Source organism: Adiantum capillus-veneris, chromosome 2 (genome assembly GCF_014529385.1).
Source record: "Adiantum capillus-veneris isolate H3 chromosome 2, ASM1452938v2, whole genome shotgun sequence".
NCBI classification, from domain to species: domain Eukaryota; kingdom Viridiplantae; phylum Streptophyta; class Polypodiopsida; order Polypodiales; family Pteridaceae; genus Adiantum; species Adiantum capillus-veneris.
In genome coordinates, this window is record NC_140932.1 from 126,233,456 (window position 1) to 126,249,088 (window position 15,633).

General features: G+C 48.3%; 2 protein-coding genes across 2 annotated transcripts in view; one reads left to right on the plus strand and one right to left on the minus strand.

The window, feature by feature from the left end:
- Positions 1-769: 769 nt before the first annotated feature.
- Positions 770-15,633, plus strand: part of LOC147463566 (putative LRR receptor-like serine/threonine-protein kinase At1g06840) — a 54,535-nt gene continuing 39,671 nt past the window's right edge. Inside the window, exons 1-8 of the mRNA XM_086489610.1 lie at positions 770-1,199; positions 1,460-1,604; positions 1,690-1,761; positions 1,857-1,928; positions 2,007-2,150; positions 2,226-2,297; positions 2,533-2,604; positions 2,683-2,757. Coding sequence (XP_086345736.1) covers positions 1,064-1,199; positions 1,460-1,604; positions 1,690-1,761; positions 1,857-1,928; positions 2,007-2,150; positions 2,226-2,297; positions 2,533-2,604; positions 2,683-2,757 — 788 coding nt within the window. The 5' untranslated portion in view covers positions 770-1,063. The remainder of the gene's footprint in view (positions 1,200-1,459; positions 1,605-1,689; positions 1,762-1,856; positions 1,929-2,006; positions 2,151-2,225; positions 2,298-2,532; positions 2,605-2,682; positions 2,758-15,633) is intronic.
- The window catches only part of LOC147463567 (trihelix transcription factor ENAP2-like), a 32,462-nt gene continuing 30,789 nt past the window's right edge, over positions 13,961-15,633 (minus strand). Inside the window, exon 4 of the mRNA XM_086489618.1 lies at positions 13,961-14,370. The gene's annotated coding sequence lies outside the window, so the exon portion shown is untranslated. The remainder of the gene's footprint in view (positions 14,371-15,633) is intronic.

The following is a 15,633-nucleotide window of genomic DNA, read 5'->3' on the forward strand; positions in this document are numbered from 1 at the left end:
AAATATGACATGATGTCCTCGGCTTTGAGGAAGAAGATGAATACGTTATTCGGAGTGAGGCAAACGTCCACACCTTTCAATAGCTAACAGGCCTTCTATCAAGTTTTGGCAAGGGCCAAAGAAAGACCACATCATAGCTCTAGCCACACAATCTTCTACTTGTTTCTTGAGCCAAGAGGAAAATAGAGGGGGTTAGGGGGTGCCTCAGAAGTTCTTCCATGTAGTCTCTCGAGTTTGCAACACTTCAATGGAGGAATGACCTTCTTGAGCAGATTGTAACTCACTCACTTGAGCCTTTAATGTGTCATAAAAAGCATGGTTTATTCAACCCCCCAACTCCAACCGGACATTTGGACTTCTTTTGTGCTCGATTAAATATATGAACTATTGTTGAGCCCCTCACGCTTCATTTCTTGTCCATCGTTTTTCTTGAGCATGTATGTTGGTGTTGCCATCCAACGAGGAGCGGCTCGTGTGCTGGACGGCTCAACGCAACTCGACTCGATGCAGAGGCTCGAACACGTTGGAGGCTCGTTGACGGCTTGGGAGTACCGATTTATATGCAAAGAAAAAAAAGTGTGGCGCCTCATGTTAGGGTTTGGCCAATCATCTTGCTTATCTTATCTTATTATTTATTAATTTTGGACCATTGCTATCATCATAGACATTAAAAAAACAGAGGAAGGAGACCTTGAGCCTAGGAGTTTAAGTGAATTAATAGCAACCAGCTCACTTATGAGTAGTAGGATTTGCGGGGGTAGCAAGTCTTCAGCTTGAACTGTTTGCGCGCGCGCGCCGTAGTTAGAACTTAGATGGTGTTTGTACAGTTCTACTCTCATAGTGGGCGCGGCGCGGTGGGTATGTTGCGCCCAATCATGAAAATGGGCGATCTAGCCCATCCTTGTACATTACTGCAACTGCCCATCATCCTCATCTTCGACTATGCATTTTAGCAGCCCTCACAACAACTTCTCTCACCACAAAAGCAGAGTCCTTCCTGCATTGAATAAATAATCAAGCATCACCTCCTTTCTCTCTCCTGGAGATTTTCCCAGCAACCGCCATGAATACTCGCATGAGCCGTGGGCAGCTGAGAAGAGCTCTTTTGTTCTCCGTAACGACTGCTGCCCTTTGCATCAGCCTGTTGAGCTTGAGCTTGATAGCTCTCGAGGCAGAGGGTGTTTCTCATCCTGTAGATGGTAAGTTATTTATCTCTGACAATCCTTCGCATTATAGCACAGACTAGTACGGCCAACGGGCCGAAGCCCGCCTCTCTCTCTCTCTCTGCTCACTGTGTGCCTAGAGGCTGCATGGAACACTGCCGGTTGAAGCTCCTGCTGATACGTGTCCAGGGGGAGGGGCCGGAATCCCTTCCCCCATTATAATTGTATAGATATAGATTGTTCTTGCAATTGTAATGATTATTCATCTCCTTTGCTTTATTGGCGTGTCCGCGCAGTTGCTGCATTGAAGTCATTCCTAAGCTCAATAAATGACCCACCAAAGGAGCTCACGAACTGGCGAGGAGAGGACCCTTGTGGTGATCAATGGGAAGGAGTCTTTTGTAGCCCTCCCATTGCCGGCACAAGCAGAGTAGTAGAGCTGTATGTTAGAATGTTTGAAGGACTTGAATACTTGTTCTCTTGAGTCCAGCAAGCATTAATGAGAAGTCTTTTGCTGTAAGTACAGGCGCCTTCTTAATTGTCGCCTTTCCGGTAAAATCGCACCTCAACTTGGGAATTTGGAGAGCTTACAAATTTTGTACGTGCATTTCTTGCGGCAAACAAATAAAATAAATATAAGTTGTATATTATAAGTTCTCTGATGCCACCCAACTTGGTACTTGATACGAACAGAGACCTCATGTGGAATCAACTATCAGGGAGCATTCCTAAAGAGCTTGGAAACCTCAAGGAGCTCACATTGATGTAAGTAAGATCGACATGACAAAGCTCCATTGCTATGTGCAAGAAAGCACACTAAAAAGTGTTGAGCTGTGTCGACAGGCTACTTAACGGAAACAACCTAACAGGCTTGATACCGGAAGAGTTGGGAAACCTTCACCTACTTAACCGCTTCCAAATAGACTCAAACCAAATATCTGGACCAATACCTCTGACATTTCAAAATCTCGTTAGCGTAAAACATTTGTGAGTACAACTTAATGTAATCATTTCATCAAATTAGATCCACAAGACGTTGTTGTGATTTGCATTTGTAAACAGGCACATGAACAATAATTCTTTGACTGGAAGTATTCCCAAAGAGCTTGGAAAGCTCCCCAAGTTGGTTCACTTGTAAGTACGCAATTGAAACTAGTGGAATTACACACTTCAATGACCAAATGCAAAAATGAGGAGGCATACCACAACCAAACATGCATGTATGTGTGTGTGTGTGTGTGTGTGTGTGTGTGTGTAGGAAGCTAAGGTTCTTGTGCAAGAGCATGATAATTTACATTCCAAAATACAATGATGGTCCTCTTTTCTAACGGCACTTACTCAGCAATCACAAAAACTCTCTTTTCTTTAGGCTTGTTGATAACAACAAACTTGAAGGGAGCCTACCCTCAGAACTAGCCAACATTTCAACCCTGCAAATTCTGTAAGTTTAACTCCACCTTTCCATGATCGAAAGAAGAAATACATATTGTCTAACACTGCTTTTCTTGTATGGGTACAGACAACTAGACAATAATGGATTCTCAAATGCAACCATACCGCAAAGCTTCGGTAGCATGCTCAATATAACAAAATTGTTAAGTCTCTGCTCATCTCTCTCTCACTCTCTCCCCCTTGCTCGTATCATACGCAGTTAGTTCCCTTTTTTAGTACCTTTTCTTTTCTTTTTATTTTTGATACTCAGACATTGTATTAGATTCACGGCATTGTAACTTTTTGGTCTCATAGGTCATTTTGGCCTTCTGAAGACGTTAATATAACACTTCTCTCTCTCTCTCTGTCTCTCTCTCTCTCTCTCTCTCTCTCTCTCTCTCTCTCTCTTTGGAAAAATCAGGGCTGTATATTACTGAGTACAATATAATCCCCAACGGATGCCAAAATAGCCTGTCACGTGGGGTGTACAAGCTGAATGTAAGGGTGAGAGCCACTATAGTGACAACTCGACTAGTACAATCTCATGGTGGTCTGTGTGATGAGTGGAGTAGAAACCACTGAGGGGGGGCATAATGCCATAGAATCTGACCACCTGTAAGTGTGAAAAAGAGTGGAGCTCGGGCCCAACGCCGAAGAAAGGCAAATCGTCGAGCCTCAGCTGCTCTAGATGTACCTGAGGAAGAATCCCACTGCCAAATCAGGGTGTGAATGATGTCCAGCCAAATGGCAATAAGGGTATCCTAAAGAAGCTGCGGAGCCGCACTGAGAATGTGAAGACAACGAGCTCTCCAAATATTTCATAGTGTAATGCTAGTGATGACTGAAAAAACTTCATCACGTGTCTGAGGATCCCCCTGCCATGCGATCTGTGGTAACATAGCCAAAGTCCCTCGCCGATAACCAGTCGAGGTAAGCATAAGAGCTGGATCTGTGTTTGAGCCCTCGTAGAAAAGATGCGGTCCGGGCATCGGCATCAACCATGAGACAGAGCCCCAAGTGAGAAATCCATCCTGAACACCTGCTCTGCTAAGTAAAAAGCAAACTGTTAGCCACACTATATGAGAAGAGGAGCATGACCAAAGACAGTGTGCAGGTGACTCATGTAGTCGCGAAGGACATCGAGTGCATAACGGATCATGACCCATAGTAGCTAGCCAAGTCCCAACTGGAAGTCCTGCATGTGCAATCATCCACATGAAAAAAGAAATACGACGAGCCGCATGTAAATCCCAGATGGCTGACCAAAACTGTTGTAGATAGGCATGGAAGAGACCTGAATGTAACCAGAAACGCATACGAGTGGGCTGCTCTGGGTGTTGTCTCATCAATGCTAATCTTCCAATTCTGACAGTGTACTCAAAAAATGATACATGTGCACCGGTGGGGTTAGAGTGAGGCCAATGCCACTCTCCTGGGTCCCAATAAAGCTGAGATAAGGCACGACCCTCCCACACCCAAAGCCTCCAAAGGGCGGCATCAACGGATGCAAAACGGGGGTCAACACAACGACGCTTCCCGCGAGAGCCAACTACTCGTATGGCCTCCCATCGAGCGCCGGGGTAGACAAGGTGCGGAGAGGTGGTAGCATATGTCAATCTAGCATGAATCCCCTGAGAGGAGTCTGAATCAACTGTGAATAGCATGGTGTCTAAACGAACTAATAAGAGAGTGCTCTGAGCAAAGAGTCCTTCCCAGCCACTATGTGGAGGCATCTGAACCGTGCCTCGCATGACTGCATCCCACTGTGAAGGGACGGCGGAGTCAATCTCAAGAGGTCTGTCTGCCACCCCGCGACCAATATCATAATGTTCTGCTACAAAATCTGCATCCAGCATACGCGTCTCATGAAACAACCGCATAGAGGCAACAGGGCCAGTGTCCCAAGCAACCGAGTCAATGTGAGTCCTCTCTCCAAGCTGACGGGGTGGGTTAACCGAAGAATCAAGAACTGCATCATTCCAAATGAGAGGCTGGCGCTCAATCTCCTCACGACATGAGGGAGGTGAGCGTATGAGTGCTCGTCGAATGGAAACCCAAATCTGAAGGAGTGATCGGATGAAGGGTGAGAGAGTGCTAGTGGACAAGGGGGCATCCGTAAAGAGAAAACGATACCCTGTGTGCCAAGTATGACCATCTCTAGTGCCGAGGCGTGGAGTTGTTGTGCAAAGAGCGGCCTGAAGAAGCATCTTCCAAGGTTCTTGGCCGGGAAAAAGACCCCGAACAATAAGCTTGGTAAGAAGGGCGCGACTCTATAATTCTGGATCAATAATGCCAAGGCCTCCCTCTGACCTTGGTCGAATAATCGTGGACCAGCGAACTCGAGCACGAGTATCAGTAGTCCCATCTGTGCCACTCCATAAAAAGTTCCGCACTAGTCTGCGGAGCTGAGCTATCACTCCAGAATGTAGCATCCAACAAGAGGCCGTATACCATACTGTAGCCAGAATGACCTGGTTGACGACCAATGCACGGCCAGCCAACGACAGATGACGTGAAGACCAATGACATAGCTTCCTGCGAATAGACTGTAGTACGGGTGTAAACTGCTGCTGTAAGGAAACGTCAAATCCGACCTGAAAGCCCAGATATCTACATGTGTGACCCGGCTGCAGCCATGTGAAACCATCAGCTACCCCCCAAGTAGGCATGTCATCACTGCCAACCAGTAACCCATAGGATTTATGCCAGTTAATACGTGCACCACTGGCAATGCAAAAAAGGCCTCCCGCATGGCATCAAGAGCTGCTAGCAAATAGTGCAACATCAGCATAGTGTCATCAGCGAACTCCTGATCGATAAGGTCCGGAGCTGAAGGTACTGGCATGGTTAAGCCACGAAATGCATGACTCTGAGCACGAAGATAAGCTGACATAGTCTCTCCAACAAACAGATACAGATATGCTGCTAAAGGACATCCCTGTCGGACAGATCGAGAGAACTCAAAACTGCGACTGACACGACCACCAATAGTAATAGCACTATTGGCAGTCCTAAAGAGAGCGGAAATGCCTGCGATCCATCGCGAGGGGAAACCCATCCTGGCTAATGATCCTTCGAGAAAGTCCCACTCAACACGTCGTATGCTTTCTCGAAGTCAAGAATGAGAAAAGCGAGAGGTTCAGAAGATGATCTGGCCCACTCTACTGCCTCATAAAAAGTGAAGATATTATCCAGTATGCATCGATCCATGACAAAGCCTGTCTGAGAAGTATGAATAATATCTAGTAAGAACGGTCGCAAGCGATGGCTGATCAGTAACGCTAATATCTTATAGACCGAAGGGAGTAGGGTAATAGGTCTCCACTGGCGGAGCTGAGTGGTGTCACCTCCTTTCGGAATAAGAGATATGAGACCTGAGCAAAGATCCGGATGCATATATCCTGATGCAAAGATGTCCTGACAACCGCGAAGCAGTGGTATATGCAATACATCCCAATAAGTCAAAAACAAAGCTCTAGTGAGGCCATCCTCTCCTAGACAGGAGGATGGATCTAGACTCTCGATAGCAACATGAAGCTCTGCAAGTGTGAAGGGTGCCAACAAGATCTCGGCCATAGTATCTGTACAATGGCGTCGGGTGTGATGCCAGATCTGCTCTCAGGCAAGTAAAACCTCAGTAGTGCATACATCAGCAGTGAACAATGCCTCAAAATAATCTGCAGACATATCAAGAATAACATCAGGATGCATATGAAGTGTCCCCTGAGCATCGCACAAAGTCCGAAGGGTGGTGCCAGGAGGGCGCTCTTTATGCGCAGCGAAGAAGGCTTTATTCATTCGATCAGCTTTAGCTATCCAATGAGAAACTGAAGCATGATGAGTGAACTCAGACCTAGCCTCCTGTACGCGACGAATTTCCTCTGTGAGCTCTGTCTGTCTAGCAGCGAGATAAGCATCCTGAGGCCACTCCTCAAGCAAGCGCTGTGTGGAACCAAGAGGAATGTGAAGATCAGACTCGCGTACTCTCAACTGTCGATGAATAATAGCAGTCTGATCACGGCAGTAAATACTAGATTGAGTAATGCAATGAGCAAGGAACTCTCCAGGGAAACCACAATAAGAAGCACCCGTGGACCATAAGTCACGAATTTGTTGCTGCAAAACTTCAACACTGTCAGGGATGCGGCAGCCCCGTCTCTGTGCAAAGGATCTAGTGAAGGAGATAAACAATGAGATGGGTAAGTGATCTGAGAGGCTGGTCCCTCTCCAAATAGTAGTAAATCCACCTAGAGCTGCTGCCCAAGGGCCAATGTAAAAACGATCAAGTCGCTCTAATAATCTCCCCTGCTGTCTGTGAAACCCCCACGAGTAATGAAGTGTAGCAGGGTGATGACCAAAAGAGGGTATGTGCCATCCATCACCACCTTGAATAGCTAGAAGAAATCGATCCCAAGCTGACTGCTCATCGAGAGAAATGGATGATAGAACGGGAGGAGTGATGGATCGCCAATCAGAGTCGCTTTCGACATTGTTGAAGTCGCCTCCAACAACCCAAGAGTCTACAGCAGGTAGAACAGTAGCCAAGGAGGCCCAAAAAGTAGCCCTCTCCCGAGGAGTAGTGGGTGCGTAGACTGACATAAAACCAATGATAGATTCCTGAATCCGAAGAGACACATAGACTGCTCTGCCAGCGACAAGGGTGCCATGCTGTTGAACTGAGGCCAAGTAACGTGGCCCCACTGAAATGCATACACCGCAACTCTGTCCATGAATGCCCAGAGCAGGCTCCCAAAAAGTGTGAGCGCCAGAGGGCATGAGATTACCAAAGGGAGTGGCAATCTTATGCTCCTGTACTAGTAATATATCCACAGTGCCTACTACATGAGCGTGTAAATCTCTGCGAAGTAAAAGCTTGCGGGAACCTCTTACCTGAGAAGTCTGTAAACCATTAGCATTCCAAGAAACTACATGTAAATCCATAGTCTGCATGAAAGAATTGGTAAAGCATCTGACTAACTGCGCATCTTCTTGGAGGCAGTTGGGCCATCCAAGGGGTGAGCTTCGGGCGGTAGGAAAGCAACCCGCAAGCCCTCTCTAAAATATGGCGTCTCATTGCACCAACTGCGGACCTCAGCTTGTTTACATTGCATTACCGATGCTGCAGCTTTGACACCCCAAATGCCCATAGACATAGGAAGCACCACATCTGAGGATACATGAATTACCATAGGCAATGAATAGCAAGCATAAACATCACTCCATTCCATAGCACCAATACAGGAAGGGAAGTGTGGAGACAGTACATCCGGAGCGGAAGTAGACAACCATGAATGAAGCTGAGCCATAGATTGGGCATGCACAAAATGTAGAACCTGATCCTCAGACCATTCCTGAGCTGCGTGGAATGGAAGGAAAAAGGAATGGGTTGGCTGAGAGCGACTGCCTATTAAAGAGGGAACACAACCTAGCATGTGATGCATAAGGTAGAGCTGCACCCGCAGTGGTCCTTCTGAGTCACCGCACATTTCAGCCCGATGAGTGCCCCAGGAAAGAGAGCAAGAGCTGAGAAAACTGCGTGGGACGTAAGTATGAGCGGCTGAGGGAGGGGGAGGACCAGAAGGTGGAGGGGGGGGAGCAAGGGCGAGAGGGAGAGGAGGAAAAGGGAGAGGTAATAGCGGGGAATGATCCATCTGCATGGGAATAGGGATCTCGGGAAGAGGGGAAGGTGCGGGCGGGAGAACGGCAAGAGAAGGAGGAGTTGGTAGCAGAGGTAAGTGATCCTGTGCTGAAGAAGAAGAATGGCGAGGAGAAGCAGGGGGTAATGGGGTGGTGGAAACTTGAGAGGGAGCAGGAGAGGTAACACTGGGGGCTGCATGCGGTGTAGGTTGTTGACGAGGACGGAATGAATGGTTACGACCCACTGTCTGCCATGCAGTCTCAGTAGGAATTGAAGCGGAGGGAGGGACATGGAGGGTCGAAGCTCGAGGAGCACCTGCAGGCTGTCGAGGTGCTCGAGTAGTAGTAGGAGGAACCGGTTGTTGACGCTGACCACGTGACTGAGCATGAGTGCCAGGAGCCGACTGTTGTTGTCGCCGATGGCGTGGCAGGGTGGGGCAATCTCGTGCCAAGTGTCCCATCTCGTGACAACGTAAGCACTGCCCTGGGCGGCCGGTGACTACCATTCGGCAAGAGTAGTCTCGATCGCGCACAGCCACAGTAACTGTATCTGGTAATGAAGTATCCCCAAACACCAGGACCTGAATGCGAGGAGGACCAGAGGAGAAAATGCAGGATCCTGGAACTACTGTGCCAAAATGAGCAGCAATCATCTAAAGGAGATGCTCATCAATAAAATGGAGAGGCATATCCGGGAAGGAGAGCGTCAGAGGGAATCTGGGAATAAGGTGTCGACTGTCAAACTCCTCAGTAGTAAACTCGGGATACCACCTCGTCAAGTATATCATCCTGCGATCAGAGAGTATCGGAGATCGAGCCAGGAGAGCTAAGACAGTGGCGGGATCTGAAAGACGTACCATGAAAATGCCTCTGCCAAGAAACGTAAGCTCCGAGACCCGTCCCTGAGTAGTGCCCAATGCAGTCTGACACCAATCACGTATGGAAGAGCGAGGTGGAGACTGTCCAATCATCCGACCAACCAAGGCATGTTGTGCCAAGTGTTGTATTTTGGAGTCAATGCGTGTCAACAGATCGCCAGTACAGTCCACGCGACAGGCAAGTGGTGATGGAGCGCCGTGCGTAGCACTCGAGACCGGCAAAGCCGCCATGAAGAATGGGCTAGACTGGCGAACGGGAAAAGGAAGACCCGAAAGGAATCTTGGACGCTTTCTCTCTCTCTCTCTTCCTCTCTTTCTCTCTTTCTCTTGCAGGCGGTAGAAGAATGCGCACAGCCAGGGTTTGGGGCTGAGGCAGTTAGGGTTTACGGGATTAGAGTTAACGGGATTAGGGTTTGGAGGAATTAGGGTTTGCAGAGGAATTAGGGTTTGCAGAGGCAATTAGGGTTTGTGGGATTAGGGTTTCTAGGGCGGCTGGCAATTCGCACGGCTGGCAGTGCAGTGCTCGCACAGGCAGCAAGGCAGAGATTGGCGCGCAGCAAGGCAGCAGCAAGTTTTCGCGCGAATTGTGACAGGCAGCAGGGCGCGTGACAGGGTGGCTGTTGTTGCGCGCGCAGGCAGGGCAACATCAGTCGCGGCAAGGCAGCAGCAGGTCTTGCGGCAGGCAGTGCAGCAGCAGGGTTCGCCTCTCTCTCTCTCTCTCTCTCTCTCTCTCTCTCTCTCTCTCTCTCTTTGTATCAGATCCGCCACATTGTAACTTTTTGGTCTCATAGGTCACTTTGGCCTTTTGAAGAAGTTAATATAACATTTCATTTCATTTCATTTCTCTCTCTCTCTCTCTCTCTCTCTCTCTCTCTCTCTCTCTCTCTCTCTCTCTCTCTCTCTCTCTCTCTCTCTCTCTCTCTCCATCCACTGAGACATGGGGGAAATATGCCACATCCCTCTACATAGCATCAGGGCAACCGCCTTTGCCGGACCCACTAGAGACATGCTCGGAGACATGTTCTTTCTTTACTGCCGAAGAGGGTAAGGAAAGCCATTGACAGGATGAAGACAAGGAGGGCACATGATCATGATAGTCAGGTAGCAGAGCACTTCATCCATGCCAAAGATATGCTTGCACATCTCCTTGCTATGATGTTTAATCGAGCCATGTATGAAGGCTTCCCGGAGACTTGGAGTTTGTCTACGATTGTGCCTATTTTCAAGTCGGGAGATCCCATGATTCCCGCAAATTATCGCGCCATCATGGTTGGTCACACATTAGCTAGGTTGTATGCATCCGTTCTTGAGCAGGAGCTGAGTAGATGGGCAGAGCGGGAGGGCATAAGGGCACCAGGGCAAGCAGGTTTCAGGAGAGGTTTCTCCACTCTTGACCAGATTCTGACACTCGGAGCTATTATAGAGGAGGGTAGACACCATGGCAAGAGGATCTATTGTAGCTTTGTGGATTTCCGCAAAGCTTTTGACACAGTACCGAGAGCCAGACTTATATGCAGACTACAGGACATGGGGGTGCCTACAGAGCTGATATGGGGTATTCTGGCTCTATACAGGGCAGTGATGGGGCGGGTACGCACCACTGAGGGAATGTCTCACATGGTCCACTCCACTATTGGAGTAAAGCAAGGATGCCCCCTATCCCCGACTCCTTTTGGGATTATGTGGATGAGTTTTCGGACTATGTAGAGCGTCAAGGGGACAGGGAGGCACACCTAGCAGGGACATGGATTCCGTTGTTACTGTACGCTAATGATATTGTGCTGATTTCTGACTCTCCACGGGGGATGCAGCATCATTTGGATGCTCTGCATACATTTGCTCGTGGCAGTGGATTGTCTGTCAATCTGGGGAAAACCAAGGTTATGGTGTTTAACACCACACCACAGTGGGTCAAGAGGTCGGCACCCACATTTATGTATGGCCAAGAGACTGTGGAGTCACAGATGCATATACTTATCTTGGAGTAGTCTTCGGTGGACCGGTGTTTTCACTAAGGAGAGCATCGCAGACTAGACTGACAAGAGTATATGCAGCGTTGGGCGGACTAGAGAGGATGTGTTCGCAGGTTCAGTTTCAAGAACCGCGAACAAAGCTTTGGCTTTTTGACACTCTGGTGATCCAGCTATGCTCTATGGAGTTCAGGTATGGGGACCCTTAGTAGACCACCATGGGAGATCTGGCAACACAAATGGATGGAGATGTATGGAGAGGCCTCTGGTCTCTATGATCGCTCGGATGATTCGGGCTAAGGCCTCAGTACCACATGAGATTATCCGAGCCGAGCTAGCCCCCCCCCCGTGGTGGAGGCATTGACGAGATCAGTATCCTTTATGCACGGTCTATGGGATCTCCCCAGGGACAGATACGCTAGGCTTGCCCTGGAGTCATCTCGACAACTAGCTCTACAAGGCGATACAGCATGTTGGTATGGACAAATGACAGCATGGTTTCAGTCGCATGGTCTCAACATGGATAGATTACCTCCGCTTCAATACTCCCTGGATGCACCCTCTCTGTCTCTCACACGGACAGAGATCACCAGACTCATACATCAGGATCGGATTCAGCTAAATACCAGGAGCACATGGATACAGCCGACACAAGAGTTGGGCACGAAGATGGCCCTTTACAGAGAGCATCTTCTCCAACTCACGGAGGACGGCTTTGTAACTAGGCCTGCATACATGGATACACACTTATCTCATGGGATGGACAGATACGCACATCCTCACATCAGCTCCAAATCGAGACCGGCCGATTTCGAGGGGTGCCGGCAGGAGCCAGGATATGTCACCTATGTAACTTAGAGCCAGAGACAGAGCTGCACTACACATGTCACTGTCCGACATACTATGAGATACGCGGCCGCTTCCACTGCCTGTTCAAAGAAGGGTTCGGACCTTTTTCTAGAGTCATGAGATACAAGGATCAGAGGTGTCTCGGATTGTTCCTGCTAGAGCTGCGTAGACTTAGGGAGAACCTGCTGAGGACATCAGGGGAAAGACAGCCTCAGAGACGAATCACATATTTCTTTACACTAGCCAGAGGAGAGCCAACAAAGCAGTCATTACAGCAGATCTCAGAGCCTACTCATACTAGAGGTGCACTGCTTGACCGAGCCACTGAGCTTGGCACATCCACACGTCCACAACCTCGCGGGGTCTCCCACTACCGACGAAGGCTGCAATAAAAGATACAGATTACTCTAGCTCAACATGCAAGATGCCCAACCAGAGTACTGACCATGGAGGAGATCGATGAGAGATTTCATCTGAACCCACAACCCCCCCCCCCCCCACTAGTGCTTTAGTGTCTTAGTGTTAGTGTTAGTTCTTTGTAACTTTCTAATTTCCGTACTCAGACATGGTATCAGATTCACCAGTTGTAACTTTTTGGTCTCATAGGTCATTTTGGCCTCTTGAAGACGTTAATATAACATTTCATTTCATTTCACTTCTCTCTCTCTCTCTCTCTCTCTCTCTCTCTCTCTCTCTCTCTCTCTCTCTCTCTCTCTCTCTCTCTCTCTCTCTCTCTCTCTCTCTCTCTCTCTCTCTCTCTCTCTCTCTCTCTCTCTAATATGCCCGCCTTGCACTTGAGTCCTCTCGACAGTTAGCCATGCACGGAGATACAGCATGCTGGTATGGGGAGATGACATCATGGTTTCAGGCGCATGGGTTCAGCATAGACAGATTGCCTCCCTTCTAGTACTCACTGGATGCACCCTCTCTGACTCTTACACAGTCCGAGATCACCGGGCTCATCCGCCAGGACTTGACTCAGCTAGACACCAGGAGGACATGGATACAACCAGCACAGGAGCTGGGCACAAAGATGGCTTTCTACAAAGAGCATCTCCTCCAGCTTACGGTTGATGGTTTTGTGACGAGGCCCAGATACATGGACACCCACTTGTCTCATGGGATACGATGCGCTATCGGCCAGATACGTACATCTTCACACCAACTGCGGATCGAGACTGGGAGATACATCGGAGTACCAGCAGAGGCTAGGACATGCCCCCTGTGTGACATCGAGCCTGAGACAGAGTTGCACTACACATGCCACTGCCCCGTCTACTACAAGATACGAGGCCGCTTCCATTGCTTGTTCAGAGAGGGCTTTGGACCATTCTCCAGAGTCATGCAGTACGAGGATCAGAGATGCTTGGGTTTGTTTTTGCTCGAGCTACGCAGACACAGAGAGAGCCTGATGAGAGGAGAGGCTAGCCAGTCCTAGAGACAGATCACAGATTTCTTTAGAGCTGCCACTGGACACCCGGAGGAGTTACTACCACAGCAGAGCTCGTCGTCTCACACCAGAGGCACACTGATCGACCGAGCGACTGAGCTGGGAAGATCCAGACGCCCACGACTGTGGAGGACTACACAGCATCGGCGGAGGCTGCATCAGAGGATTCGGATCACTTTGGCTCGACATGCACGACGCCCGGTCAGACTACTGACCATGGAGGAGATTGATGAGATCCACCAGCGACCGATGCTGGATCTCTTGTGATCTAGCTATCCCAGCTAGCTGCTTAGTTCACACCTAGTAGTTTAGGATTCCATAGTATTTTATTGTGACATTTGTCATTTCATTTTTGTCATACTCTGACTTTGTATCAGATCCACCACATTGTAACTTTCTGGTCTCATAGGTCACTTTGGCCTTTTGAAGACGTTAATATAACATTTCATTTCATTCTCTCTCTCTCTCTCTCTCTCTCTCTCTCTCTCTCTCTCTCTCTCTCTCTCTCTCTCTCTCTCTCTCTCTCTCTCTCTCTCTCTCACACACACACACACACACACACAGTAAAATGGTGATACAACCATAGGTGGAAAAACCTCTTAAGATCTTCAGACATTACAAAACTAAGGGTAAAAACCTAGGGATCAGTGCAGGATTAAAAATACATGTAAATGGGATAAGGAGCCAAGAAATGAGGACCATCAGAAGACGATCTTTAGAAACACGACCTGTAGAGCCACCCAGACGTTATAATCAGTGGCCAAATCACCAGGAGAGCTCAGAGGCCTAACCACCATCATGACTTGAAGAACAGCCAATACTGAAGATCTTGAGAACCCGAGGAGAGAGAGGCCTGCAACCATCTTTAGCAGTAATCCACAGCTATGGTGACAGCAACCTGCAGAAGAAAAACCGAACGTCCGGGCAAAGAGTTGCAAAACCACACTGGAACCCCACCACCACCGCACACCAGCTCCAAAATTGTAATCCAGCTGTCCACAAACAGGAGAAATAAACAGAAAAGAAAAAAGCATAAACAAATAGCATGCACACATGCACTCCCCACATGCAACCAAGCCAACACCCTGCAGCAAACAGGGGCAAACCAAGCAAGAACAAAGCAGACAAACAAGCAAAGGAGAAAATGAATTGCAACCTCAAAATACACAGGATAGGCAGCAACCATGCAAATTGAAGAGGACATGCATGAAGAAGAAAAGTAAAACACAACTAACAAAACACCGGAGGGAAAGAGGGCAATCAGATACAGAGAAACGAAGAGTTAAAAGGCTCTTGGAAAATCAGAAGTGAAAGAGCCCAACGATAGAGAGAAGACGACGCATGCCAACAGGAAGGTTCGAGCGGTAAAAAACTGAGGGCTGCTCATCACGCTCAGCTATCTCTCTCTCTCTCTCTCTCTCTCTCTCTCTCTCTCTCTCTCTCTCTCTCTCTAAGAGAGCACTCTAAAGCTTGCGGTATGGATTTGTAATGAAGCACGTATACTAGATGAAGGTATCTTCGAGGGCACCTTTAATGAGAGAGATCATTTTTTATACTGAGACACATCAGCCACCAATAGAGATGGTCAGTAGGAGGAGTTGCATCAGGGTTAGGGATTAAAAATCCTAAACCCTGCCAATGTAAAGAACTTATGAGCAACGGCCGAGGGGCCTAACCCAAAAATATCAAAAGCTCCATAAAACGCCCTGACTGCTGACGTGGCATGATCGTATGGACTGCTGACATGGCATAATTGTACGGAATCCCGCAAAACACACTGACAGTGCTGACGTGGCAGCTGTACGGATTTTTCACGTTTTGCGCTGGCTGGTTACTGGCAGATTTTGCGCATGCTTTTGGTAGTAGATGATTTTGGGTGCAATGCTTTTGGATCAGATGCTTTTGGGCATTCCTTGTAAGTTTAAAAGAGCCCAAAGGGCCAGGCCACTCTTCCGTAGAGCATCTGGACGCAGACTCTCGGAGAGAGTTGGACCCTCGGGAGTTGTAAAGAAATACCGAAAGGGGCACCAGTCTTTGGGGCGATGAGGCGAGCCATTGACAGATTGCACACAGGAGGGCACAGGATCATAATGGTATAGTGGCAGAGAATTTCATACATGCCAGAGATCATATTGATGGTTTGTTGGCCTTCATGTTCAACAGGGGCATGTGTGAGGGGTTTCCTGAGACTGTACCACTACTCAAGTCTACAGATCCAACCCTGCCAACTAACTGTCGCACTACCATGATTGGCC